This window comes from Myotis lucifugus, unplaced genomic scaffold (genome assembly GCF_000147115.1).
Source record: "Myotis lucifugus unplaced genomic scaffold, Myoluc2.0 scaffold_132, whole genome shotgun sequence".
Taxonomy (NCBI): Eukaryota; Metazoa; Chordata; class Mammalia; order Chiroptera; family Vespertilionidae; genus Myotis; species Myotis lucifugus.
Window position 1 is genome coordinate 2,811,412 of NW_005871180.1, and position 27,570 is coordinate 2,838,981.

Sequence of the window (27,570 nt, forward strand, 5' to 3'; positions counted from 1 at the left end):
CGATTTTGAAATCCAGGTCCTGGGCGCAGGGATCAAAAGGAACGCTCCCCCCGAAGCCGATCGAGCGGACCCGAGAACGCGTTTTCCTCAGGTCCCGGGCCCGCGGGGTACCCACTGGCCACGCCGCTTCCCGGGCGCGGCCGGATGGCAGGCAGCTGGGGCAACTCCAGACCCGGCGCTCAGGGTCTTTCCGCCGGCCCCGAGGCGGTGCGGGGCGCACGGGGGATGTCACAACGGCTCCTTGGAGCCCCCAGCCGGCTCCGTTCAGCAGCAGCCCCGAGGACCCGCGACGATGAACCTCAGTGCGCCCGCTGCGGGAAAGTGGTGTATCCCCCGAGAAAGTCAACTGCCTGGATAAGGTGAGCGGAGGGCGCCGGGCTGCACCTGCTCCGAGAAGTTTTGGCATCCTGGACGGGAAGAGACCAGTGGCCTGGGTGTTTGTGGGGGTCTTGGCTCCGTGCGCGGGACGCGAAGGAAGACGCCCGCGGGAGAGCACGCTTCCTGACGGTGTTGGAGCCGGAGAGGCTTTTGTCGGGATGCGGGCGGCGAGGGTGCGGGGCTGCTCCGGCCTCGGCAGAGCTGCGGCGGAGCGCGCACCGCGGAGCAAGCCCGGGCCCGGGCGCCTAGCCGGGCACCGGGGGCCGATCGGCGAGCCGCGCCCCCTCCCACCTCCACTCCCGCTCCTCACTGCCCCGCACCCTGCCTTCTCCCCCGCCCGGTGCCTCCCGTGCCGGCGACGAGGTGGAGAGGCGAATAGTAATTAATAAGTCAGGGGCGGCCGCTGCCGCAGTGCTTAGAATGATCCCCCGGAGAACCCCAGCTGCGTGCGGCGGGCCGGGCTCCGGGGGGCTCGTCCACCCGGCAGGGGAATTCCAGAGGAAGTGGCTTTAGCCGGGCCCCGCAGCCCTGCCCCAGGCCTCCCCGGGCGCGGATGAGGTTGAACAGCCTGGGAGGCAGACCCCGCCGCTACAGCCTGAGTGCCTGGCGATTGAAACCAGCCGGAGGCGGTGCCTGTGAAGTCTGCGTGTGGTGTCAAAAATGCCTCCTAAGAGCACGCAGCCATCCTGACAGTCATTTCGGACAGAGTCCGCCTTTCCCGCAATAGAGTGGAAACTGGACAGGGATGCGGGGGCGAAGGGTCCTTGCGTAGCCCGCTTCCTGGCTCCGTGGGGTACCCGACGTCCTGTGGACCGATTGTTGATGAGATCCTACAGACACGGGTGTGGGCACTTTGAACTGGAGTGGTTTTCCTTTTGAAGCCACTTCACAGGCTTCATTCCTCCATTAACCAAGCTCAGAATTCCATTCTGCCTGCCCGTAGAAGTGCAGCGTGGACAGAGCTGTGGCAGCTCTTCCTTCTCTGTGCATTGTGGTGGGGGTTCATTTAAAAGGCAGTTTTCATAGTTGCTGCTTTATTTTACTTAACTGACAGTAGGCAAACACGTCCACTGTTACCCACCATCATTTTGTTGTAGTATTTTCAAATACAGGTGGGGACTCTGATGCACTAAAAAAATCTCCTTTCTGTACCCATCCTGGGAAGAACTGGCATTGTACTAAATTTAAAAAAAAAAATTCTTTTTTTCAGTATTGGCATAAAGGATGTTTTCATTGTGAAGTCTGCAAGATGGCTCTCAACATGAACAACTACAAAGGCTATGAAAAGAAGCCCTATTGTAACGCGTAAGTATTGTCGAAGTCATGCCAGGTGTGGCACAGCTTCAGCCCATAGAAGTGAGTGGACCTGCCTGTTCTGAAGAATGGACTCACTGTGCCACCCAGGTGTGGCAGCAGCCAATTACCTGTTTATGCCACATACTCTGGGGCCATGTTCTCGGTTGAAGGTCATTGCATTTGTCTTTCTAACGTGCAGGGTAATTTGTGTCTTCAACCAGGTTAGTTTTGGAGGGTCATGGTGCTGCAGCGTTGGGGACATTTGTTAGAAGCTGCAGAACTTACTGCAAATGTGTGGGCTCTGAAGTGCATGTCAGATAGATTTCCATTTTAATCGCTTCAATTTTCATTTTTAACCATATGACGTTGCCATACTGCAATTTTATATCTGAACCTAGCTGCTACAGAAGGAAGTCTAACTCACTTGGTCTTAGCTGAGACCACTCCATACATCAGGGGTCCTCAAACTTTTTAAACAGGGGGCCAGTTCACTGTCCCTCAGACCGTTGGAGGGCCGGACTATAGTTTAAAAAAAAACTATGAACAAATTCCTATGCACACTGCACATATCTTATTTTGAAGTAAAAAAACAAAACGGGAACAAATACAATATTTGTATTTGCATGTGGCCCGCGGGCCGTAGTTTAAGGACCCCTGCCATAGATCCTGGCGCTTAAACAGGGAACCAAAGAATTGAGACGTGGGTATTTCCTGCTGGTTAGTAGTAGGTCTGTTGGTGGGGATTATAGAAGGCAAGCTCTTTCTGCAGGCTTTTCTGTAGGTATGCTTCTAGCCTATAATAATAGCAATTAGCTAGCATTTATACAGCGCTTATCATGTGCTAGGCCTTCTTCTAAGCTCTTTATGCATCCTGACTCATTTACTCTTTACAGACCCTATGACTATTATTATCCCTAGTTGACAAAGAAATGGAAAAGCTTGCAGAGGATAAGCCTAAGGAAGTGGCTCAGATCACTTCTAGAGGCTGCAAAGGGTTAAACATTGGCCAGTGCTTCCAAAGGGCTACCCTACCCCCTCCTCAGGCATGTATTTCTCCACTCCTGTGAGCATCTTCCCACCCAGACTATTTTCAAGTGTGGGCCCTTGGCTCTGATTGTTGAACCTTCTTCCCAGGTCCATGTGAGGCCTGTGGGCCTGGAGGAGGCAGGGGAGCCACCTAGGCTTTTGGCTAGAATTTTGTCATCAGAGATGAATTCTCCCTATAGTTTTGAAGCAGGTTCATTCAGGTCTCCTGGAGATGGAGGCCTGTGGTTAATTCATGCTTCACTCATGGCAATGTTATCATAGACAGTAAATTTTTGTTAAACAAATGCAATGTATTCATATATCTCTGGCGAGGAACTTAGAAAAACTCTCTTTGTGTTTCCCTCCAGTCCTAGCTTAGTGCTTACATATAGATCAGAAACTTTGAAAACATCAGAAAATGGGGAGATTGAACAGAATTTAGGCCTCTCTTGCATAAGGGAAGTCCACAGATATTACCCAAACTTACTGATGTTTACAACCCTACTCTACCATACCTCTTGCTAGGATAATGTGAAGCAAAATGAGATTTCAGTGTCATGGTCTCCTGCTTCTCTTAAAGAGAAGTATAAATGATTGGTTAAAGATCAAAGGCAGGCAGCAGTAACTAGAAGGGAAAGGGCCCCCTCGAACCATAAACAGGATAATGGTTCTTTGGTTAAAGGAAAGTGAACCATTCTTCCTAGATATATTCTAGCTCCCGGCCTGATTCGATCAGGCTTTATGGGCCATGCCAGGACTCTTTATAGCTCCACAGCCTGGAGTTAAACCTGGAGGAATGGGAGGGGAAGAGGAAAGACAGAAGAGAATGAAAAGAAGGGGAGAACAACAAATATATAATGTAAATATTACATTGAATGAGAAAAAGAAAAGTTACAAATAAAAGGACATAAAAAAGAGGTACAACTGAGGTAGAGCATTTGATTGCATTGGGCCTCTTGAAGATTTAGTGCTTATTGCTTAGTTTCAGTTAGGTCCAATGAAAAAGAGTATCAGATTCTGCAGCAAGTCATGGATGGCTGGTTTGCACTCAGACTTCATAGTGAACTAGTGCCCAGAACCTTTGAGATTTTGGACTCCAAACAAAAAGAGACCTCTTTTTGTAGATAGGAAACATCTAGGTATGTTGTTTCAGAGGACTGTTTCATTTTTAATACTTCAGTTATCTGTAAATCAAATGCTTACACATTTTCTCTCTAAAAATTGTCATATAATTCCAGAACTTTGTTATTTGGTTTCGTTTTAATTTTTGGGTAGCATCTCAGATTTTTTTGCTTACTATTGAACCTGGTAGTCTACTTTATTAAATAATTCATCCTTAGTGGCTGGATAAGTAGAGTTGATGGTTTATTAGTTTAATTTAGCTTTAACTTCATGTCATATGTTATCTCCAAAGAACGGAGCCTAAGTTGTAGGTTCTGTCTGTTGTGAAGGTCCCTGGCTACAAGGCCCCTGTTCTCACCCCTTCATTTTTCCAAGCGCACAGATTGCCATGCAAACTTGCTGGTCAGAGCGGCTTCCCCTGTGGGGACCCTGATGCCTCGCTCTAATTCAGGTGGTGTGTGTCAATCAGCTGTTCCCTATGGTCTTGGCCAGAAGGGCTGCCGTGATTTCTCTGGGTTAGTGGTGGAAAATTGATTCTCTGAAGCATACTGCTACTGAAAATGAAACATTCTATGGCCATGTAAAGCAGTGTTTTATCTGTACCTAGTTTGGTTCAGGCCTCAATATACAATAAGTGAAAATGACTATTCTCTTTCCCCTAAAACGTTATAGTGTGAAAATTTTCATGTACACAAAATGGTTGGAAGAATGGTACAATGAACATCTGTATACTCTCCACTGAGATTCAACTATTATTAACATTTTGCCATATTTGTTTCCTATACATATCTATATGTATGTACAAGTACTTTTTATTTATTTATTATTATTTTTAGTACTTTGAAAAATTGTTGGTTCATTTGTCAGTTTCATGCATCAGTGAGTTTCGGTCATCCAGATATGTCAGTCCTAAAAATTCATAATGCATGCACTAAGAATAAGGATATTTTCTTAAAGAAGCACAGAACCATTATCACACCTCAGAAAATTAACAAAAATTTCATAATATCTAATATTCTGTTTATGTTCACATTTTCCCCATTGTCCTAAGAATGTCTTTTATAGTTGTTTTTTCTTAACAACCAGAATCCAATCAAGGTTCATACTTTACATTTAGTTGTTATGAAAATGACAACTTTTCTTGATGATTGAATATTGAATATTCTCTAATTTCTGCCCTCATTTCCATTGATTTATATAACCTCTCAGAGTTTTCAGAAAGAGGATTTACATAGCATTTCTTATGAAAATAGCATATATATTTAGCTAAAGAACCTTTGAAATAAATATTAAGACTACGCTTAAAAATTTAAAAGCATAAGCATAGACATTTAAGATTATGTTAAGAAAACACAAAGGCTTTTTATTTTAATTGATACCTGAGGGCATTTAAAAAATGGAGTGAAGTAGTGAGTATTTTCTTCAGTTTAAATTTGTTGCTTATTTATATTCTCATGTGTTTAGAGAAGAAACAAGTTTGCCGTTTGATTTCTGCAAAGGAGAACATGTATAAAATATAATTTACATAATATTTAAATTTTGATCTTTTGATAGAATGATCAAAGCATAGTACACACTGGATGTAATGTTGGGCATAATGCACATTTAGTTCCCAGTGCAGCAGTGCACACTATTAAAATATTTAAAACAAACTAGGCTCCTTGAGTACGTGCCATGTTTTCATAAGTCTTTATGTTTCATGAGCAGGCAATGGATTCTTTAGCATACTCAGGATTTTTTTCATCATGGTACTTGCAAAGAAAAGAAGACTCGGCAATATTTTTATTGCTGAGGTGCTGAGAAAATAACACCAGATGATTAGACAAAACACATTGCTCACATTTGTATGTGAACTTATATGCCAAGTTAAACTATGAAAGTTTTGCTACCCAACAAGCCACACAGTGAATGTAAACTCCAAGGCCATTTGTAAAATAAATTATTTAATTTCTCATGTGTAAAAGTCAAAATTACATTTATTGTGTGTTTGTGAAAAACACATCAGTCCTTAAAATTTTCTGAGAAATATTACCACTTAGAGGTAACAGTGCCAATGACTGGCCAGTTAATGTACTGTCACCAAAGGTCCCCTTATTTTAGGTCATGGGTGGGACCAGTTAATGATGGCACTTATTTAGTAGGACCTTGCCAATAATTTCCCCAAGTCATCGCTTTTGTGGAAAGTTTTTGGGGCTGAAATTTTGTCCTGACGTGCCCTCTTTGATATACCTTGTATTTTGTAAGTGTATCTTTACTTATGGGGCTGAAAGAACACAAATATCTGTGCTAAATATGTTTAGTCATCCTTCCAAGTAAGATTCCCTCTCAACCAAGTAGTTGGACTTACTCTAATTATGGAAGGCTTTACAAATAAAACAGTGGGAGCTGTGCTTCGTGTTTACTTTCACTCTGCCTGTGTTAGTGTTTCATCTGGTGAATATTTATTGACTATTGACAGCTTGGAAGATGCTGAGCTAGATGCTCTCACTAGGAGCCGCCCAGAACGGTCAGTGCAGTTCAGCCAGCCTGTCTTGAGGGTGCTTAGGCCAGCGCTCCACTAGCTCTCACTTACCTTTTCTCTGCTGGTCACTCCTTGTTAGTGCCTTTGCTAAGGGTTACGAAGGAAATTAAATTTAAGCCTGAGAATTTTCCACCACATATTTCCCTTGTCTCTGTTTAGGCCTCCCAAGCCTGGTTTTATAACACTCCAAGGATTTGAGTTATCTCAAGGGGACTTATGAAATTCTTGCTATTATGTTAGCTTTAATTACTTAAGAACTTCTCATGAAAGGCCCTACAGTGCAGTTGGAGTTTTGAAGAAACACAGAACTGGATTTAAATACTGGCTTCTTCATGTCTTACTGAGCAAATCTCCAGATTGCTAAGCTTCATTTGTAAAATGGGAATTGTAATGCTTACCCACAAGGCTGTGTGGGGACTGATAGGACAGCATGAGTCAAGCAAGGTTCCAGGCCAGTTTCTGGCGCACAGCAGACCTTCTCAGTACACAGCCGTGCCCTCGTTTCCTCAGTGGCACTTTTTCAAGGGAAAAGAGGGTGGAAGGGAGGAGAGGAAGTATATCAGAGAAATGATAGTCACACCTACTAAAACAGTGGTTCTCAACCTTCCTAATTCCGAGACCTGTTAATACAGTTCCTCATGTTGTGGTGACCCCCAACCATAAAATTATTTTCGTTGCTACTTCATAACTGTAATTTTGCTACTGTTATGAATCGTAATGTAAATATCTGATATGCAGGATGTATTTTCATTGTTACAAATTGAACATAATTAAAGCATAGTGATTAATCACAAAAACAATATGTACTTATATATGTGTTTTCCGATGGTCTTAGGCGACCCCTGTGAAAGGGTCGTTCGACCCCCAAAGGGGTCGTGACCCACAGGTTGGCGACCCACAGGTTGAGAACCACTGTACTAAAAGGTTAATGCCAATGTTTTTAAGCTGTGGGTTGTCACCCATGATTAGAGGGTTGTTTCCAGAACCGAAAGAGAGGGCGAGAAGGAGAGAGGAGAGGAAAAGAGAGAGAGGGAGGGAGGGAGATATAGGTAGATAGAAAGGTATATAGAGAATATCAGGGTACATTTGAGCAGTGAAGAGAGCCTTGTTTTGGCAAACGTTTTTTCTTTTAGTCGTATGTGTAAGTATGTACTGGATCATGGTGTAAAAAGCTGGAGAACCACTAGTTGGCTCCATCTTCTTCACGCCCCACTGAAGGTTGATGGTAAGTACAGTGCTGTGTGTAGTCAGTTCATGAGTGCAGATAGCCACTGCTTTCACACTGTCTGGGCCAACCTCACCCTACTCCACAGCCAGTCATCCTTTAGGACTCAGCTCAGCCACCAGAACTCTCACCATCCTATGCAGGAACCACATGTTTATCTGGCTGTGTCCCTTCTCTCTCAAAGTGGCTCTGAGGGTCCCTGTATTGCCCTCCCCAGTATCCCCAGAGCCTGGCACTTAGGTTCAGTAGAGATGAGCCGCATCAGTGAGTGTGAAGGTTGTGCTCCATCTCAGAGTGCGGTCACGCCTTGTCCCCCAGTTCAGAGTGCTCGCCAGCCTAGTTTCCTGTGGGGAGGTAGACAGAGGGGTGACCTGGAGAAGCTGGCTGGACAGTAGGTTTTGAGAGCCTGAATAGTGGTCTGGTGGCTGGGTTTTGCCGAGTCTGCACACCCAGGGGTAAAGTCTCCCCATTGACAAGAGAGGCTCACTTTTGCCGACCCATTGTGAACGTGGCGGAATTTCCTCTCCCTGCTTTCAGGCTCAGTTTCAAAGTATGATATCTCTCGAAAAGATTACTTATTTTCTCATCTATTTTCTTCTGAGTTTAATTATAATCTGTAAAGTAGGACAATCATTTCTACCCAACAGGAACTTTATAGAAATTCAATGGGGAAAAATTTGTAAGCCTTAGCACATCAAATGACACCTATTAGGTACCCAAATGTTAGTCCCCTCTTTTAAAGTAAATTGAAAGTTGTTGCCTCATATTTCCCCCTTAAAGAGAGGATAAAATGTCACATTGTTAAAAGTAACCCTGAGTTACTATGGAAGAATATTGTGGTATGTAGAAGTTTTAGTTAGTATCAGTTATAATATGTCTGGCTTAACTTTTTAGTTACATGTCACCCAGAAAAAAATTAGACCTTTTGCTTCTTGACATAGATGGGAGGATGGGAGGATGATGACAGTTTTGTTGGTGTTAAAATTGGATGGTTGAAAGTGAGGAAGGAGACACTTCATTTGAACAAAACAAAAAAGGTTCTAGTGTATATATATTTATATATGCAAAATAATTTGATTCTCAGTTACCTTACTGAATCATTGATGATATCTAATGAATTTTGGTATTTTTTGAAATCATAGTAGGAGACCATATTTACAAATCACATACTGAGTTCCGTCCCATTGGAAAATGTTTAGGAAAGGTGTCTTCAATGCGTAGTTTCCCTCTGTAATGACGTATCTATTATGGAATGATGTCAGATTAGAGAAGATTTGGAGATGAAACACAGCAAATATCTCCTGCACCACAGTGAAATGCAAGGTTAATACAAGATATAGATGTGGGCGCTTAAAGGGATATTGATTATGTGTCAGGGGCTTGTGTAAGAGAGCATTTCGGTATGTCTTCTTTAAACGTTTTCAGATGAGTGCTTTACAGAGGATGGTGGTTCTGGGGAATGTCAGGAGTGAGAGGGAAGCAGACACATCCGCACCTGACACCTTTGTCCTCCAGAGCCCTGGCCCCTCACAGCTCCGTCTCTAGGGGAACAGAAAGTCAATTTTTTCCCTCTGTACTTCTATAGTTAGGGTTACTAACAAGACCTAAGCTTTTAGCAGAGTGAGAAGTGGTATCCAGACTAATATTTATGAGCTGAGTACCCAGAACATTTAAAGGACTTAGTAAAAGGATTATTATTGATTCTACAGGTCTGCTTATTAATAAAACTGTTCTTCAGCCTCTTCCATCAAACCCAGATATGGGGCACAGGCCGAACCAGCAGACAGGAAGTTGTGAGAAGGACCAGGTTTGAAGGGCAAGAATTGTTAGTTCCAACACTGGAAACCCAGTATTAATTTTATCTCTAGTCTTAGTGGAGTCCTTTGTGTTCAACTCTTGTTTACTTTCCCACATTCTCTGTTGATCCATTCCCAGTGAATTCTAGGAGGAGCTAGAAAAAAAAAACTAGTGGGATGTGTGTGTTTTTGACTAGCATGAGATCGATAAGTCGACTGGTGGTCTGCCATACTTGCGCCTGAGCTCAGCAGTCTAAAAGCCACTTAGACAGAAAATCCTTGATTAGCTTCCCTGCTGCTCATTACCCATCAAGGGCAGGTGCAAGTCAAGCACAGAGAGTGTGGAGAAATGGGATGGCCAGAGGTCTGGGGTGTGGAGTTTGAGGCTTGTCTGCTGGTATTGGATTTGGTCTTCTTTATTTTATTTTAATCTGTAACCTTGTGGTGTATGGGCTTGATGCTTCAAGTCCCTCGGCCAGGGCTGAATGTGGTCTTTAAATGTTACTTCATTATCTGTTAATTGGTCAAGAGTGTGAACACCACCAAATTCAGGCAGGAGCATCAAGAACAGTGCAGTGAATGCATACACCAGCACAGAAAGGTATAGCAGACTCAGCTGTATATTGATGGTGTTTGGATGTCTGTGCCATCCTCTCCTGGCTACTCTTTCCATCATCCACCCCAGCTCCGGGCCTCATGCATCTCTGTCATCTTCTACATCTCCCTCCCCTATATCCCCATCCCCACGTATTCATTTCCTCTGTCCTTGCCCTTGTTCAGGCTCTCTTATCATATTTGGCTAGTGATCTGACTGGTCTTCCTATTCTAGTCTTCTCTTTTTGAATGCTTTTCCTGCCACCACAGTTATCTTTCGAAATCACGGTTCTGGTCACATTACTCTCTTGAACAAATACCTCTGATGGTTCCCAGGGCCTACAAAAAATTAGGTTTCTGACAGAACCTAAGGCCTTTCACAATCTGCCTTCCTCTCTCACTCCTGTCTGTGCCTCTCCTCTTCAGCCACTGGACTGCTGGCTCTGATCCTTCATCAGGCTTTTTAACCCAAGTCTTATAATCTTCACCTATAAAATGGGCATAATAATAATAGACGACTTCATCAGATTAAGAATTCATTCAGGTAAGTTTAGCAGAGTTTCAGGCACATAGGAAGGAGTTAATAAACATGAGATATAATTCTTGTTCTTGTTAAACTTGACACAGTAATTTGACCCTTTATTCACAACGCTCTTCTGCCTCCTGCCCTTCCCACTTTTAAAGTTACATTTACCTTTAAGGAACAGCTTTGACAGCCTTAGTGAAGCTATGCTGAATCTCGCATTACTGCACTCTCTCTTCCTGCGCTCTCATTATGGTTTTTACACCTCAGTGACATCACTTATCAAAAAGCCCACCTTGGGCTGCACCTACCGTTGAGGCAGTTTCTTGCTGAGACTGGACAGTGGTAGCTCTTTGCCTGGGGTTGGAGGTGGGGTGGGGGTGGGGAGGTCCAGTCAGCTGCAAGAGCTTTGCTTCTTAAATGGATTATTTCTGTCATGGGTTTAAGGAATTGAGAATGGGGGTTGCCAATGCAATTCCAACACTGGCCACCTGGAATTAGCGTCAACTCCACAAATTAAGGGTGTAATCCTATCAAGACAGCCCTCACTTTAGATGCCAGACACAAATTCAGGCGTCCCCAGACCAACCACACTTCTGACCAACTGGTTACAAATGTGGGGTTTCCACTACCCATTCAGACTTGATAAATTAGCTAGAATAACTCACAGAACTTAGGGAAGTACTATACTTAAGATTATTGTCTTACTATAAAGGATACAAATCAGGGCCACTCAAGTGAGGAGACACATAAGGCATGGTCTGGGAAGGGCCTGGACATAGTGTTTCCCTACCCTGGCCCCATGGAATCAGGCAGGATGTGTCTCTCTACACATTGATGTAGAATCTCTACTGAGATTTCGTGTCCAGAGTTTTTATTGGGGTTTCATTACACAGGCATGATGACTCATTAGCCATGTGTATTCAATCTCCAGCCCTTCACCCCCCCCCATTCCCTCCCTGCAAAAGGTCCATGGATATCACCCAAAGCCCCAACCCTCTACTCACATGATTTGTGGAATGGCCAGCCCCATCCTGAGCCATCTTGTTAGCATTACTCAAGTAGAGGCCAAGGGGCTCATGAATGACAAAGGTATTTCCAATTACTTGGGAAATTCCAACTATTTAGAGCATGTTCCAGGAACCAGGGACAAATGCTAGTCAAATTCATTATTATACAACAGGTGTGTTTCTCACTGTCGTCATCATGTGTACAGTTTGAACTGTTGACACATGAGTCTTCGTATCTCCTTATGACAAAAATGATGATCTAAAATCTACCAGACCTAGTTGGTCAATCAATAGAAGTTGGGCATGGCATTTGAACAGTTTGCTGCCTGCACATAAGAGGTGGGTAGGAGGACCTATTTGTGGAAGGACCCTGGATATAACTCTGTAGATTTGATTTTTATAAATAAGCAAGTCTTTCCTATTAACAAATTGTATTCTTGAGGGTAGAAATGGTCCCTATTGCCTTTGTATCCTCCAGCACCGGCTGTGTGTTCAGTAAATGTCCCCTGGACGGAGCACGTTGCCCAGCCAGCTTTGTGGGGGTACAGTGAGCTCCGTTGGCCGTCTGAGCGAACCGCTCAGCCTGAGGCATCCTTATCCGAGAGCAGACTCAACGAGAAGAACAGACTTGTCTTTCCCTGAGGATCCGTGTGGGATCCTGGCTGGTGCTGGCTGTCCTGGGACTGATAATACTCGTGAACAATAGCTACTACTTCCTCTGTTTAGATGAAATATTGACATTTATAGCTAGATTATTGGTCACAGACATGCCCCTGGATAAAGGATGACAAGAATAATGGGGTCCACAAAGGCAGTTTGTAAAAATCACTTTGTTACAATGATGTTTATCAAAGTCTTAGGAGTAAATCCTATGTTTAAGACATCATGCCATGTGCACATTCACTAGCATAGCCATATATTTCTTTTTCACTGGAAAGAAGTATGCTTTATTTATTTCCTGGAGATAAGTTCGTTTTATTTATGTCCTGAATTTGATTTTCTTGGTTGACTTTCTTCAGTGCCCTTGTCTTTCTCCCCGACTTCCAGGACTTCAGAAACAGCTCGGCAGAGTGAGCGTTTCTCCTCTGCCCTGCTCCTGTCCGACCCCCTCCGTCACCCGCTTCCTCTTCCCCTCCCAGGTCTTTTCTTTTGCCATCGACATAGTTCTTTGATTTTCTTAAAATGAAGTGGAATTCTATTTTAAAATTTCTAGATGCTTAAGGCACATGATAATTAAGCGTTATTCCTGTCCGGAATAGAAACACTATATCAGAACAGTTCTTTCTCAGAGGCTGCTGAAGAAGAAAACTCTTGTGTAGAGGGTTTGCCCCTGTTTTTTTTTTTTAATTTAATTTTTTTTTTTATTGGTAGTTACATAACATCAGGTTTAATTGGCCAGGAGTCAGGAATGGCTTATTTGTGTGTCTCCTGTGTCATGTACACCTGAGGAGCTGGTTAGGAAAGCACCTATGATTTGTGCACACGGGCAGCTGCCCAGGAAGTGTCCTGCAGAGTGGCAGTTTGACAGATGTTGAAAGCAAAGCATATTGTTTTTTTTCTTTGTACAGTGATGGGTATATATAACACACACTGAATAAACACGTGTGGATTGATTTTAAAAGAACATTATTTTTTAGAGAGAGTGGGAGTGGGAGAGACAGGGAGAGAGAAACATCGACATGAGCGAGACGTGTCGATTGGTTGCCTCCCACACACACCCTGACCAGAGTCAGACATCCAGCCTGCAACCGGCATCGAACTCTGTGACCCTTCAATCTGCAGGCCCATGCTCTATCCACTGAGCCAGACCGGCTAGGCCCTAGGGCAACAACACTTATTCTGAGTGAGACACAGCAGTCCTTTATTGGCTAGCAAGCCTCCTACTCTGGCATCTTTCCCTGGTGTATACTTTCTCTGGTAGGTCAGGAGAGTTTGCTTCTCAGGACTTAAAAATTAATTCCCTAGCAGGAGAAAATAGGTGGTAACATAAAAGAAGTGCCTGAATGGAGGAGGGAATAAGTAATCCTCAGCAGAGACCAACAGGGGAATGTTCATGATCTCACGCATCTGCACCAAGGTCTAGACACTAAAAAAGGTTCGTAAGATCCAGAAATATCGCCAGTGTGTGGTGGAGACAGGCTGAGAACTAAATTCTGGCAGTAGAGGGGCTTGCCATGCTAAAAGAAAAGAGAACATGTCTAATAGGTGGGTCCGTGTGTAGGAAGAAGGAAACTTGAAGCTGAAAAAATGATGGAGAACATTTGGGTGAGAATGAAATGGAGGAGAAACAGAAGTGGCACCACTGCAGGGCAGACTGAGCGGTTCACGCAGATAGAAAACACAATTGAAGAATCTCAAAGTTTACACTTTGGCACAGAGGCTTTGGTATGGGGAGGCTTTGCCGAGATAGCTGCTGAAAGTGTAAAACGGTATCAGGTGATTTTTATTTTTTGCTTTGCTTTTGTGTATAGTATTACTGTTTCTAAGCTTCTTTGGACTTCATGTGGAAAATAAGGAAGGGTTGAGTAGTGATGTAGTAGTTGTAAAGACTTTCAATAGGTGGTCGCTGTTATCTTGAAGTTCATCAGAGTGAAAATTCCTTACTCTGTGTATTCCTTACACAACAGACATTAAGAAAGCCTATTAAAAGTGTATGAGACTTATTTTGTTTAGCCTGATACTCTCAAGATTCATCCATGTTGTTGCAACTGGCAGTTTTTCATCTTTTCTTATGCCTGCGTAGTAGTCCGTTGTGTGTATGTACCACATCTTCTTTATCCCCTATCTATCAAAGGACACTCAGGTTGTTTCTATGTCTCACCTACTGTGAATAATACTAAGGTGAACATAGGTACAGATGTCTAGAGGAATAAATATTTTCAAATACCAAGAAGAGTGATGTGGGATATAAAACAGAAAGCAACAAACAAAATAAACAAACAAATTCATAGACACGGACAACAGTCTGGTGATGACTAGAGGAGAAGGAGGGTTGGGGGAACATCAGAGAGGGTAAAGGGGGTCCAATATATGGTGATGGACGGAGACCAGACTTGGGGTGGTGAACACACAATGCAATACATGGATGATGTATTATGGAGTTGTACACTTGAAACCGATATACTGTTACTAATATTAACACAGTGAATGTAATAATAAAAATGAATGTGTAAGAAGCGAGAAGGGTTATGCGTGTTCAGGGAGCCTTAGGTCATGAGAAACTGTGAGGCAAGAGTTTGATTCCCCTTTCACACCTGGTGACTAGAATGGTCCTAGGCTCACAGTTGGCCTTGAGTAAAGATTTACTGAATCAACAAACGAAAGAATAAAGAAAAGCTGCCTCCGTGAGATAGAAGACTTGGATAAAATTCTGATAAAAAATGTGCACATTATTTCAGTTTGAGAGAAAAGGGGGAATGCTTCTTAAAACTAGACCGAAAAACAAAAAGCAACATAGGACATTGCTGGAGCTCTCCCAGCTCCTGTTAGTACAACACAAGTTAAAAGGTGCAAACTGAGAATTCAAAAATGCTCAGACAGGAAGAACAGGGTCAGGGAGGCTAACAGCCAGTGTGAGCAATGGCTTGTGAAAAATTTTAAAGACAAAGCAATGAGAAAAAAGGAGAACAGTGGTTTGGGGGAGATGCTATGATAATAAAAGATGACAAAGGAAAAAGAAGCAGTTATTAAATTCCTATTTAGCTTTCATTTTTTCAACCAGGAAGAAAATAGTTAAAACTAGAAAAGATCCATGAACGTTATTAAGACATTAAAGAGCCAATAGTAAGAAGACATCAAGCCATTCTTCATGGAAATAAAAGAAGTTTGAATCTCTAGGTCCAGATGAATGGCATTTCAGGGACCTGAGAACCCGAAATCATGGAGTCATGGTCCTTACCAAGGGGAGAAGATGTGGTGGGAGAGTTCAGAGAATGGATTTAGGTGCTCAGCTGGGTTAGTGACTTCACCTTGCTGGGCCTCAGTCCCTCCATCTGTAAAATGGTGATGTACTGTAGTGTCAGCTCGCCCATCTATAACATGAGAGGGCTGGGTCTCAGCTGATGAGAATGATAATACTTACTACCTCTTCTGATTACTATAAGGCAGGGGTGGGGAACGTCCAGCCTGTGGGCCTGTATAAGACCCTTGAAATCATTTCATCTGGCCCTGCCAAAGCATTAGGGTGAGTTAATTAAATGTTTGACCAAATATAGCATGCTAATTTTTAAAAATACATATTTTTATTGATTTCAGAGAGGAAGGGAGAGGGAGAAAGAGATAGAAACATCAATGATGAGAGAGAATCATTGATCGGCTGCCTCCTACAACAGGCTAATTTTTAAGTTGATAATTTTGTATGGCCCGAAAATGATGTTATAAATATCCAAATGGCCCTTGACAGAAAAAAGGTTCCCCACCCCTGCTGTAAGGAATAAATCAGATATCTATGTAAACAGTTGTCACAGAGTCAATACCATAGCTATACTCTTACTTGCCTATTCTCTTTAAGAAATTATTTGCAAAAGAGAGCTTTGAGAGTTTTGGGAATGGGAAAATATTCCATGTTTTAGAAAGGGAAAAAGAGACATATTGTAGAATTACAACCTTATAAATTTGACATTAATTTCTGGCAAAATTCTCCTGTGGATAAATACAGAGTTGGTTTGTGTGGACTTCAAAATAAAAAGTCCTCATAGCTTTCTGCCATACAAAGTACCACAGATTGGGTGGCTTAAACAACAGAAATTTATTGTCTCACAGTTCTGGAGGCTGGAGATCCAAAATCAAGGTGTCTGCAGGATTGATTTCTTCTGAGGGCTGTGAGGGAGGGATCTGTTCCAGGCCTCTCCCCTTGGCTTGTAGATGGCCATCTTTTCCCATTCTCTTCACATTATTTTCCCTCTCTGTGTCTCTTTGGGACCAACTTTTCCCTTTTTATAAGGACAATAGTCAACAGGATTACGGCCCATCCTAATGACCTCATTTTAATTTGATTTCCTCTGTAAAGATCCTGTCTCCACATAGGGTCACATTCTCAGGTACTGAGATTTAAGACTTGAACATATCTTTTTGAGGGGGACACAGTTCAACCCATAACAGGTTCACTAAAAAAAGTCAAGCAAAGCAAAAGTAGCCTTATTTTTGATGGTATAGAGAAGGGAAATATAAAGAGTGAACTGTGAATTTTTAGGAAAAGGTATTCAATACTATTGCTTTTCATAAATAAAATTTATGGTGAATTGTTCCTCCTCTCTCTCTCCAACAGGCATTTAGTTTAATCCACATTTGAATTACACATTGGCCATAGTATCTGTTTCTTCATTTGATGGATGTATTATCAAGACCCCACTGTTATTCTCAAAGTATAATAACCTTCTTCTCTTCTACCCAGGACCTTTACTTTGTGATATTATATGCAATGTAAGCTTGTGAAACAATTATGAAATTGTCCCCTGATGGATTGTTCCTGCTCATAGGAGAATGGTATTAGAATATTTATAGGGACCTGAATTTCAGTTTCTAATGGAAAAGGCCAGACAAAATATGGTTTACAATTTCATAGAAAATGATGCAGTTCTTACCACTTTATTTTCAAAAGGGAGAGGACATCTCATGATTGTGATCTCACTTGTAGCTCAACTGAAAGACTCTGCTATGGAAATTTATAATCATAATATTTCTATAATTTAGGATTTACATTTCAATTTCAGAATTTAAGTATTAATTTTATTATGAAACTCTCTCAGATGGCTTCACTTTCTTAAAACTTCTTTTGTTATTTTATTAAGCAATGAAGAATCGTATCTGTGTTTCAGGAGGCAGTTGAGTAGACTTACTTTGGTCACCCTGGCATTTAAGTGTAAGTGTTGCGCTCCTACAACCAGTGAGCACATGCACGTAGCTCAGGTGGATCCTGTGATAAGGCTTGTGTTGGTCCTGGTTTGTGCTTAGTAGACAGGCTCCCTCGTTAGCCTATTCTCCCCGGTGAACTTTATTGCTAGATAGAAATCTTATCCACCCATTGAGTTCATGTATATTTTGAAAAACAAAACAAAACAGTGTTCTTCCTCCAATTTCACCCTCTGACTTTGAAAACAAATCCCAAGCACACTCCTTTTTTTCATCCTCATAATCAGATTTTAACTTTCAATGCCTCCCCAACCCTGTTGATGTTTTTATCTTGAATTAATTTTTTGGTCACTTTTTGTACATTTATACATGGCTGCATTTTGCACGGTGCTTTCAACCACAAGATGCCAAACAGAAAGCTCTTTGGGCCTTTAAAAAAGGACCAAGCTACTTCTCCCCAATTACACAACTGTAATTCCTCCTTCCCCAAATTATTGAATGTTTCTATAATTTTTTTCCCCTCGTGCTCTGGCTGGTGTGGCTAAATGGTTACAGCACCAATGGTTTAATTCCTGTCCCAGTCAGGGCGTGTGTGGGAGGCAACCAACAGATGTCAATCTCTCTCTCTCTCCCTCCCTTTCTCCCTCCCTCCTTTCCACTCTCTCTCTCTAAAAATATAAAAAAAAAAAAAAAAAGAAATCAATGGAAAAAAATATCCTCAGGTGAGGATTAATAACAACAACAACAAAAATTTTTTTCCTTGTAGTTTCTACTGGTCCTTTCTGTTTTTTCTTGTTTTTGTTAATTCTTACCTGAGGATATTTTTCCATTGATTTTTAGAGAGAGTGGAAGGGAGGGGGAGAGAGAGAGAAACATCGATGTGAGAGAGACACATCAATTGGTTGCCTCCTGCACACGCCCTGATTAGGGCAGGGGATGGAGCCTACAACCAAGCTACATGCCCTTGACCAGAATCAAACCCAGGACCCTTTAGTCACAGGCTGATGCTCTGTTCACTGAGCCAAACCGACTAGGGCTCCTTTCTGTTTTTGTGACTTGAGAAATTCAACCTTGTGGTGTGATGGGCATTTTTAACTTTTCTAAAAACCCACCTGACGTTACTTTTCCAAGGTGCCCTGTGCGCAGTCTTTTTTTCTTTCCATCCTGCTGTTCCGGTCTTCTTTTCACATGCGGCCTTCTTTGAGCCTTATTAATGCAGTGGGTTTTGAGTGAGAATTTTAAAGCCAAAGTGTTAAACTTTATAGACACAGTACTCAAGATTTCAAAAGTACTAGTATATAATTTTGAAATTGAAATGGATTTAAAAATTATTTTATATTTTCTGTGAGATTTAGATTTTGAATGAGAGTTTGAGAGGGAAATTCTTTTCTGTTAGCTTTAAACTTAAATTAAAAAAAATCCCTCATGGTGAAGAGACTCTTAGCTGTGGAAATTTATTTGATGATATTGAAAATGCACATCCATTGTCTCTTTAGCATTTTGAAAAATGTCAAGAATTATGCTGCTTTTTTAATATTCTGTTTCATATTGTGAGTTTCTAAACATTCAGGCTGTGGACAAGTAGATTGGAGATCTGGGATTGCAGGCCAGAGAAAATCCACAAAAGGCTGAAAAGAGAGGCTGAGACTACAGAGACCAAGACTTCAGTTCTAAGTACATAAGGTGGTGTTGCTTTTTTGTTGGGTTATTCTTTTATTCATATTGCTGCAAACAAGGAAATGGATACAGAGTTTATTTTTTCCAAAGTCACTCTTCACTTTAGCAGAATAACTAGGAAAAGATTTGTGGTCATTGGATTCCTGGACTAGAACTTGATGCGTCTCTCTCTCTATTCTCTCCAAATCAGGAAGTTAAATTACTGTTCTGAGGTTCATGAATTCAGAGTGGTGTTTGTGCCTGGAATCGAGTATGTTACCTGATCTACACTTGGCCAGGCTAGTTAAATGTTTGGATGAAATTATATGCTTTTCTTTTTCTTTTGGCTTTTTCTGTTTTGGATCAATGTTGGATGTTTGTCAACAATGAATATCTCTGTCCTGGTGGCCTGGGACATGAAGAGTGGCCGCTGGACATTGTGTGGCATTGGGAAATGGCTGTGGGTAGGCAGTCATTGGGTGCCAAAGCATTCTTGAGATGAATGGATTTTAAATATTATACTGGAGTCAGAACCAGAAACGTAGTTCATAACCAGAAGCTTGGCATTGGGGATGGAGAGATTGCCAAACACAGAACATGAACATGAACAAAAGTCCACTCTGGATTGTACTGTCTTTTAGTCCCAGGCTTCTCTGAAGCCGACTGGGCTGGAAGGAAAATTGGGCTTGACTCTGCCTGCAATCCTATAAGCCTAGGAGGGCTTGCCTCCTCTGTCCCATTTCCTGATGGTGGGAAGACAGTCACTCCCTCATTTATTCATTCAGTTCCTGATGGTGGGAAGACAGTCACTCCCTCATTTATTCATTCAGTGGTGGAATTCATTCTTTTAATTAACATTGATTGAACATGAACAAAGCAGATGAAAACCTTTGCCCTCAAGGAACTTCCACTTTGGGGAAGTTTCTTTAGGGAAGAAGCAGTCAATACAACAGCATGGGGAAGTTTCTTTAGGGAAGAAGCCGTCAATACAACAGCAAGTAACATAAGAAAGTGATAAGTACTATAGAGAAAAATCAAGCAGGCAAGGGAGATGGAGTGTCAGTGGATAAGTACTATAGAGAAAAATCAGGCAGGAAAGCGAGATGGAGTGTCAGTGGGTTGGGTGCGGGGGCAGAGGTATTGGAAGGCAGCTTGAAATTTAGAATAAGTTGGTCAAGTAAATCTGGTCTTGACATTTAAGTAACATCTCGGGGAGGTCAGGGTATGAGCCATGTGGAGACCTAGGGCCAGTGAGGGAGCCTGCAGGGAGTGCAGGAAGTGGGGAGTGGCAGATTAGCTGCAGAGGAGCCAGCAAATGGGCGGTGGGTGGGTGGGTAAGTGAACCGTGTCCAGCACGGCCATTGGTGAAGGAGGGGCGGTGAAGGATTAAAGACAACAGACAAGAGAATACAGTTGGGACCAGGTGGGTCACTGCACCTGGATGAGGAAACAGTGACACAGCCTGTAAGCTGAGTCTTTATTTTATAGTCAGATCATGCAAAGCAAAACAAGGGAGTGGTCAAGATGTTTACAGTATTCTTTCGAGTTTCAAATCTACTTCTTTCCTGTTGTTGCACTTCCCTGAACTCTATCAAACCTTGTCCCTCAGCCACCCAGGGCCACAGGGTCGGACCATAAGGTCACGCTTACAACCATAGCCTTTGACTATAATTGTGCTGGGAGGGCTTTGCCCTCCAAGCTGGGACTTGTATGTGGCTTTGCCACAAGAGGACCATGCCCTCTCGTCAGTCCGAGGCTTGAACCTGTCCCAACGCTGTAGCCGCTCTCCACAGGTAAGGAGGGTGGGAATGGGGCAGTGGGGGCATGTGAAGGGCTTGTAGACCATAATAGGGACTGTGAAGTTGGAGTAACTCTGAGTGAGGGGTGCTGCTGGTGTGTTGGTAGGGGAGGGACATGATGTGTGACTTAGGTTTTTAGCAGGATCGCTCTGGCTGTTGTGAAAATAGTGTACTAATAGGTCTCCCCAGGACCAGAGGAAAGGGTCAGCGCAGGGGGCTCCTGTCATCATCCGTGACAAGGCACTACTTTTGACTTAAGCAGGGTGGATGCATTGTGTGAGTTGCTTTATGTGCAAGAACAGAGCTTTTGTGTATTTAGTATAATTTAGATCTAGATTGCTTCAGGGAACTTGGGACATTCCTGTAGAATGACCGAGTCTGGTGGATTTCTGACAGAGGACCTCATTACTTTCCTCGCTCTCCCTCATTCCGTCCTCCCTTTCCTGCCCCTCCGTGAAGATCAGGGCTGAGGGCATTGCTCTAACAGACCATATATTTCTGACTGGTGGTCATTAATTTTCCTTGGCTTGGCTGAAGAAACATTCCCGTCACCTCTCTTGAGCGTAGAGTACCACCCTGGCGTGAATGAGTTTTGACAACGGAACCTTGTTCTGCAGCCAGAGGTTGGCCTGATTCCACTTCCTATTAATTTTCTTGTACAATTAAGGCACCTAGGAAAACATTTGATGAAAGTTTTCATTTTGTGGGCTAATAATAAATGCCATAAGGTGATTTGCCAGTGTGTTGGCTTTGGTTGTGATTTGTGTACAGAAGGTGTACAAACAGTGGTTACTACAAAGTTTAATTAGGAGTATGTAATGACTTCGTCTTTTGAACTTTTGAAAGATGGAAATTGATTTACACAGATAATTGTGCTGAAGTTTTCACATCTCATTTTTTATATTTGCCAAGCATCCCTACCAGTTTCGATTCTTGGCAGTGCAAATGTTTGGAGACACGTGTATGTTCCCCAGCAGTCATGATTTAGGGTTCCCCCCCCCACATACTGTAGTTGTACAAGTCTGTGGATGGGGCTAAATGAAGGGACTCTTAGTCCATCATTTCAGTTTTAATTAGTTGTAAAATATTAGCAGGAAGGAAAAGTTATTTTACATCGAAGTGACTTTTTTGGGAAGTGGCAAATTAAATTTTATGGTAGCAGCTGTTCTGAGTGGAATTTGTCAGAGAGTTGATGAGAAGTGAATGCTTACAATACTCAGACATAAATCGTTAGTTTAAAAAAGATGCAAGCTGCGAACAAACGAGGGTATTGGAATCTAGAAGAATGTTTTTGTAAGTACATGTTTTAAAACCTTGGCCCTATTATTTCACCCAAAATCTCTCAAAAACAGTGGTTGCTCTGATTTTGCAATGGGAGCCCTTGTTTAGTTTGGAATCAGTATGATATGCTAAAGAAGATACACCACCTAGAAGGGAGGCTCCCTGATGTTATACTGGGTGAAGAATTTGAGACAGACAGGACCTTGTTCCTCTTCCTGGAGGACCTTTGTCACGTCGGCCCCCTCTCCCCCGCCATGTAACTTAGCCTAGTGATGCCTTGTCTTCCTTAGCTCTCAATTCTCAAAAGAATGCCTTCTCTGGTGTGGCTAGTTCTCTCAGCTGTAAACTCAGAGCCATATATAGTTCTACATAGCACTTATTTTATTTGTACTATATTTGAATAATTCTCCATTCTATAATGAACTTCATGAGATTAGCGTATCATTATTTTTAATTATTGTGTCATCACTGCCTCCATACAAGGCCTGGCACGTTGATAACTGCTTGTGCTTTATAAGTATTTGACCAGTGAAGGAATCCATGAATGAACTGAGTTTGGGTGGCTATAGGAAGGCCACTGCAAAGATTAGACCCACAGCCCCAAGTTCAAATGTCTATGGGGCCAGGCAGCCAAAGTGAATGAGTGAGCAAGAGTGGTAAAGCAACCTGAGATGTGCTGGGCAACCAGATAGAATGTCTCCTGGACAGGTGCCCACTTGGTGGATCTTCTCTTTCTTCCTTCAGTGGAAGCTAATTCTTCTCACCATAGTATGTGGGCTTGGACTGTAGTACATGTGAAGGACTCCCCAGGCAGGTGGGTTAGGGTGCGGTGGACTTAAGTGTTAGAGACAACTGGGAAGGAAGACTGCTGGGGGCCATGGAGTGCCAAGGTGGTTTTTGAGCAAAAGTGGGGGGTCATCTGCTTAGGAAGTGTTTAGGAAGAAAATGTTGGCAGCATGGGATGTCTTCAAGTAGTCTAGGCCCTGGACTCTAGGGCAGTGATGGCGAACCTTTTGAGCTTGGCGTGTCAGCATTTTGAAAAACCCCAACTTAACTCTGGTGCCGTGTCACATATAGAAATTTTTTGATATTTGCAACCATCGTAAAACAAAGATTTATATTTTTGATATTTATTTTATATATTTAAATGCCATTTAACAAAGAAAAATCAACCAAAAAAAAATGAGTTCCCGTGTCACCTCTGACACGCGTGTCATAGGTTCGCCATCACTGCTCTAGGGGGTTAGTAGGTTATGAGGCTAAAGTCATAGTCCACACCAAAGCTAAATGAAGCAGGGCACTGGAAAAATGTGTTGGTAGAACCAGTGGTTTAATATTGAGCAATATTTTTGCAACTACAAATGTATCAGAAAAGTAGATTTCTGAAAATTATACTACTCTTTATCAAGTCTTTCTAGAATCAACAGAAATGGTGACTAGAAGAGGAAATCATGAGGGAAAGTCAGATGGCTGTGGGTTGAGGATTGAGTGGGATGTGAGAAAGGAAAGCCAGTGAGCGGAGACTCCTCTTTTGATATTTCTTTTTCAAAAAAAGGAAGAAAAGAGACTGGAACAGAAGCACGGTTAGAGGAAAATACCAGAAAGATCCAGGGTATGGGAGGGATTTACTCTGCCAAGGAGAATCCCTTCTTCTGAGATGGTACGAGCAGAGCAGAAGATGCCCAGCTTCCGAGGAGGGGATAGTGAGCGGATGGTGAGGTCTTGTCAGGAGGCAGGAGGAGGTCATGTGCTCACTGATGAGTGTGTGGGTTTGGGGCTTTGCTTCGGGAAAGATGAGTGTAGCATGTAATCCTAAAATGAATTCCATTTCCACTTTTATCACAGATTTTATTAACAGGTGCTAAAGAAATACTCTTAAAAAAATTGAGGGAAAGCTTCCCATGATTTTTCCTTCTGACTTGAAAACACATCAGGAGCCTCAGCTACTTCCTGAAACCTTGAAGAGAAGCAGTGTTCAAAGCTACACCAGGGAGGATATTTTGGGTCCGTGGAAATGCAGAAGCCGTTGCTTTGCAATGTAGGGTCTGTCTTTGACAGAAAGTCTAAGGCCTATCTCACAGAGCCTTTCAATCAGATAACTGCATCTGAAGTGGTTCCAAAAATAATAGATCAGTGTTAGGAAACTACTGTAGACCCTCAGTAATATCTTTGGAATCTGGTAATACCTTAATTTTGTATTTTATCAGCAAAAAATATTTTTATTTTACAAATCCACTGCTGTTTTTCCATCAGTGAATTCACTCCAACGTCCTTTCAGAGTATTTCACAAGTCAACAAATCTATTTCAAATGTGTTCGTTACTAAGCAACGGTAACTAAGAGCATCTGTAATTAAGATGAAAGTTCCAAGGTAACAATGCCCAAACTCAGCATCATTTACCCCATTTTCTGGTTAAGCAAGCGGAGGATGAATAAAAGTGAAAGACTCTATTTTAGCCAGGGCACAGCATTGGAAATTTCTGAGCACATTTACTGGTCTTGAGCTTATCTGGGACAAGTGTTTGTGCTTACAAACCAGGCAGTTAATTTTTTCTCTGGTGTCAGACATGCATATTCCTGACATGAACAGGTGAGTACCTGTTGCCGGCAGGGACACTGCACAGCTGTGGCTTGGCGGCCACATGGAAACCAGATGCATGGTGTCTGACACGTGCACTGGTGAGAGGGATGGGAGTGAGCCCCCTGTGAATCCGACTTCCTTTGCCGCTATGATTGACCTAGATGAAGCAGCGATGCCGGCATGTTCTTGCTTCAACAATGCACAGTGTCTTTTTCTTTGGGTGATTTGTAAAGGAAGGCTCAGATGAATTTTTTCCTATTCATTGTGCCTGGCTCTTAGCAAGCACTTTACAAATGCTTCTCTTTTTCTTCCCTCTCCTTTCTGTTCCAGGGGCAAGGGAGAGGGGGAGGTAGGGTTTCCATAACGACCTGTTATTGAATGAGCTCCTTGTAAACCTGTTGTTAGATGGCCAGTGGGCCCAGGGAGAAGTCCCCAGAGCCAAGCCTCATCTCATGGAAGGCTTTGCTGATAAAAGGGGAATCACTCTGCCCTGGTCAAGAAGCAACTAGTGAGCGGCCCTCCGGCTGCCTACAGACTTGGCCCTCCCTGGTTTGCCCACAGGTTGGCCTACTTGCAGGCAGAGTGGGTATCAGCCACCAAAGAGTGCTGATCGGGGAGTCTAGTTGTGTTTTGGCTCCATAAACCTTAGGTTTATGATTTTGGGCAAGTCATGACTACATTGACCTTTAATCTCCTTGTTCTTACCTGGGGACAATAATATCTGCCTGGCTCATATAGTAGGCTTGTCATAAGAAGTAGATGAGATAGACTATGTAAAAGTTCTGTGAAAAGATATATATGTTTTCATTGATTAAACAAATATTTCCTGAGTGGCTCCTTATGTGCCAGAAGCTGTTCTAGTTTCATAATATATTACATGTCAGAACAAATAAATAGATCTACTTAATTATTTTTAATGGCAATTTAATATTCCACAGTATAGGTGTTCCATAGTTTGTGTAACCACCCTCAATTAATGAACATTTAAGTAAACAGTGCTGCATTGAACATCTATCTATATTTGGCATATATATATATTCTGGAATATTTCTCTGGGAAAGTATTGTAAAATATTTTGTTTCTCTGGGAAAGTATTGTAAAATATTTTGCCAGTATAGAAGCATGCATATTTACTATTTTGTTGGAGACTATCAAATCCCTCCTTCCCCAAAGGCATTAACAGCCTACCTTCCAGCCAACATGTGTGAGAATTCCCATCTTCCCATACTCTTGCTAATAGAATCTTTTAAACTTTACAAATCTGTTGGATAAAAAGTAGTATCAAATGGAGTGTTCTTTTCAATTCCGGGGTTAATGAATAAACATCTTTTAATGTTTGCTGGCTGTTTTTTACTTCTTCTGTGGTAAGCCTTTTTAGCTACTTCTTTAGCTACTGGGAAATACATCTTTTTATTTTGAATTTTAAAGGACATTTTATATTTAAGACATTTGATTTTACATACTTTCCCGTAGAATGATAGGTCCAATGTTAACGTTTATTTCGCAGTTAATGATGGGACTTGGGTTAGCACCAGGCTCCTAGTCCAGTCTAATTTTGTTTGAGCAGAGAGGGTTGTTGGGAGGCTCAGCAGGCAAGGGAGGTGGGTCACCTCAGTGGGCAGTTGGGTGACTGGCGCAGCAGGAGGGAGGTCACTGAGTCACAGAAGGGAGAAGGAGCTGAGTACAGGCTTCTCCAGGTGCCAATGCCCCCTTCAGCCCAGCCTGCAGGAGTTCCTAACCCTGGAAAAAAGTGAAGGTAACTAGGGAATTGAGCGCTGATGACTGTCTTTGTTTCTTAGGGGTGAATACAAAGGCAAGAGTGACAGCTCCTGTAGGTGCCTCCTTTCTTCCTTGTAAGGGCACAGGTGCTCCTCAGCTGCCTCTGCATTGCAGAGACTGAAGGATGTCACTGTTCTTAATAATCACAGGAGAGACAGGACACAGCTCCTCTTCCTGTCTGAGTTCTCTGCAGCACCTCATTTGAATCATCAAAACTATATTTTTCTGAGTGAATAAATAGCATTTCCTTTTCTGTGTAAAAGAGTAAACTAGATGTAAAGGTTTTCTGCAATAGCCCTGTTTTAGGCTATTTCTCTTTTTACCCTGATCTGGCTTATGGTGTATATATAATGGGGGTAAGTCCTAGGATAGAAATTCTAGCCTTTTTTTTTTTTTAAGGCTGGAAGCAACTGTAGGGGCCATCTGGCTCAATTCACTTATCAAATAGACTAGAGGCCTGGTGCACAACATTGGTGCACTGGGTGGGGGTGGTGAGGGGGTCCCTCAGCCTGGCCTGCACCCTCTCGCAGTCCAGGACTGCTTGGGGAGAGCAGGCCGAAACCAGCAGTTGGACATGCCCTGAGGGGTCATTAGCGCTGCTGCTGAGGCGGGAGAGGCTCCCTCCACCGCTGCTGTGCTCGCCAGCTGTGAGCCTGGCTTCTGGCTAGGGGCGCTCCCCCTGTGGGAGCACACTGACCACCAGGGGGCAGCTCCTGTATTGAGCGTCTGCCCCCTGGTGGTCAGTGCATGTCATAGTGACCGATTGTTCCGCTGTTGGGTCGATTTGCATATTAGCCTTTTATTATATAGGATAGGGAATCTCAGGTCTTGGAAAGTAGGGTGGTTTGCTTAAAAGATTGTTTATTTCTTTGAATTGTTGTGCTAAGTACAGTTGACACTTAAACATCTTGGGGGTTAGGGACACCAACCTTCACCAAGTAGTCAAAAATCTACATGTACCGTTTTTTTTTTTTAAATAATCCTCACCCCAGGAGTGAAGATATATTTTTCATCATTTATTGTTAGAGAGAGTGGAAGGGAGGGAGGAGGAGAAGAGAGAGAGAAAGAGGAGAGAGAGAGAAACATCAATGAGAGAGAAACACATTAATTGGTTGTCTCCCACACCCAACACAA

The 27,570-nt window shown here is 42.7% G+C and overlaps 1 protein-coding gene across 4 annotated transcripts in view; it reads left to right on the forward strand.

Annotated features, from left to right (window-relative positions):
* The first annotated feature begins 267 nt into the window (after nt 1-267).
* LOC102423699 (LIM zinc-binding domain-containing Nebulette-like) overlaps nt 268-27,570 on the forward strand; it is a 248,262-nt gene continuing 220,959 nt past the window's right edge. For all 4 annotated transcript variants that reach the window (XM_023758573.1, XM_023758572.1, XM_023758574.1 and 1 more), the window contains exons 1-2: nt 268-359; nt 1,589-1,683. In XM_023758573.1, the coding sequence (XP_023614341.1) occupies nt 1,628-1,683 (56 nt within the window). In that variant the 5' untranslated portion in view covers nt 268-359; nt 1,589-1,627. The remainder of the gene's footprint in view (nt 360-1,588; nt 1,684-27,570) is intronic.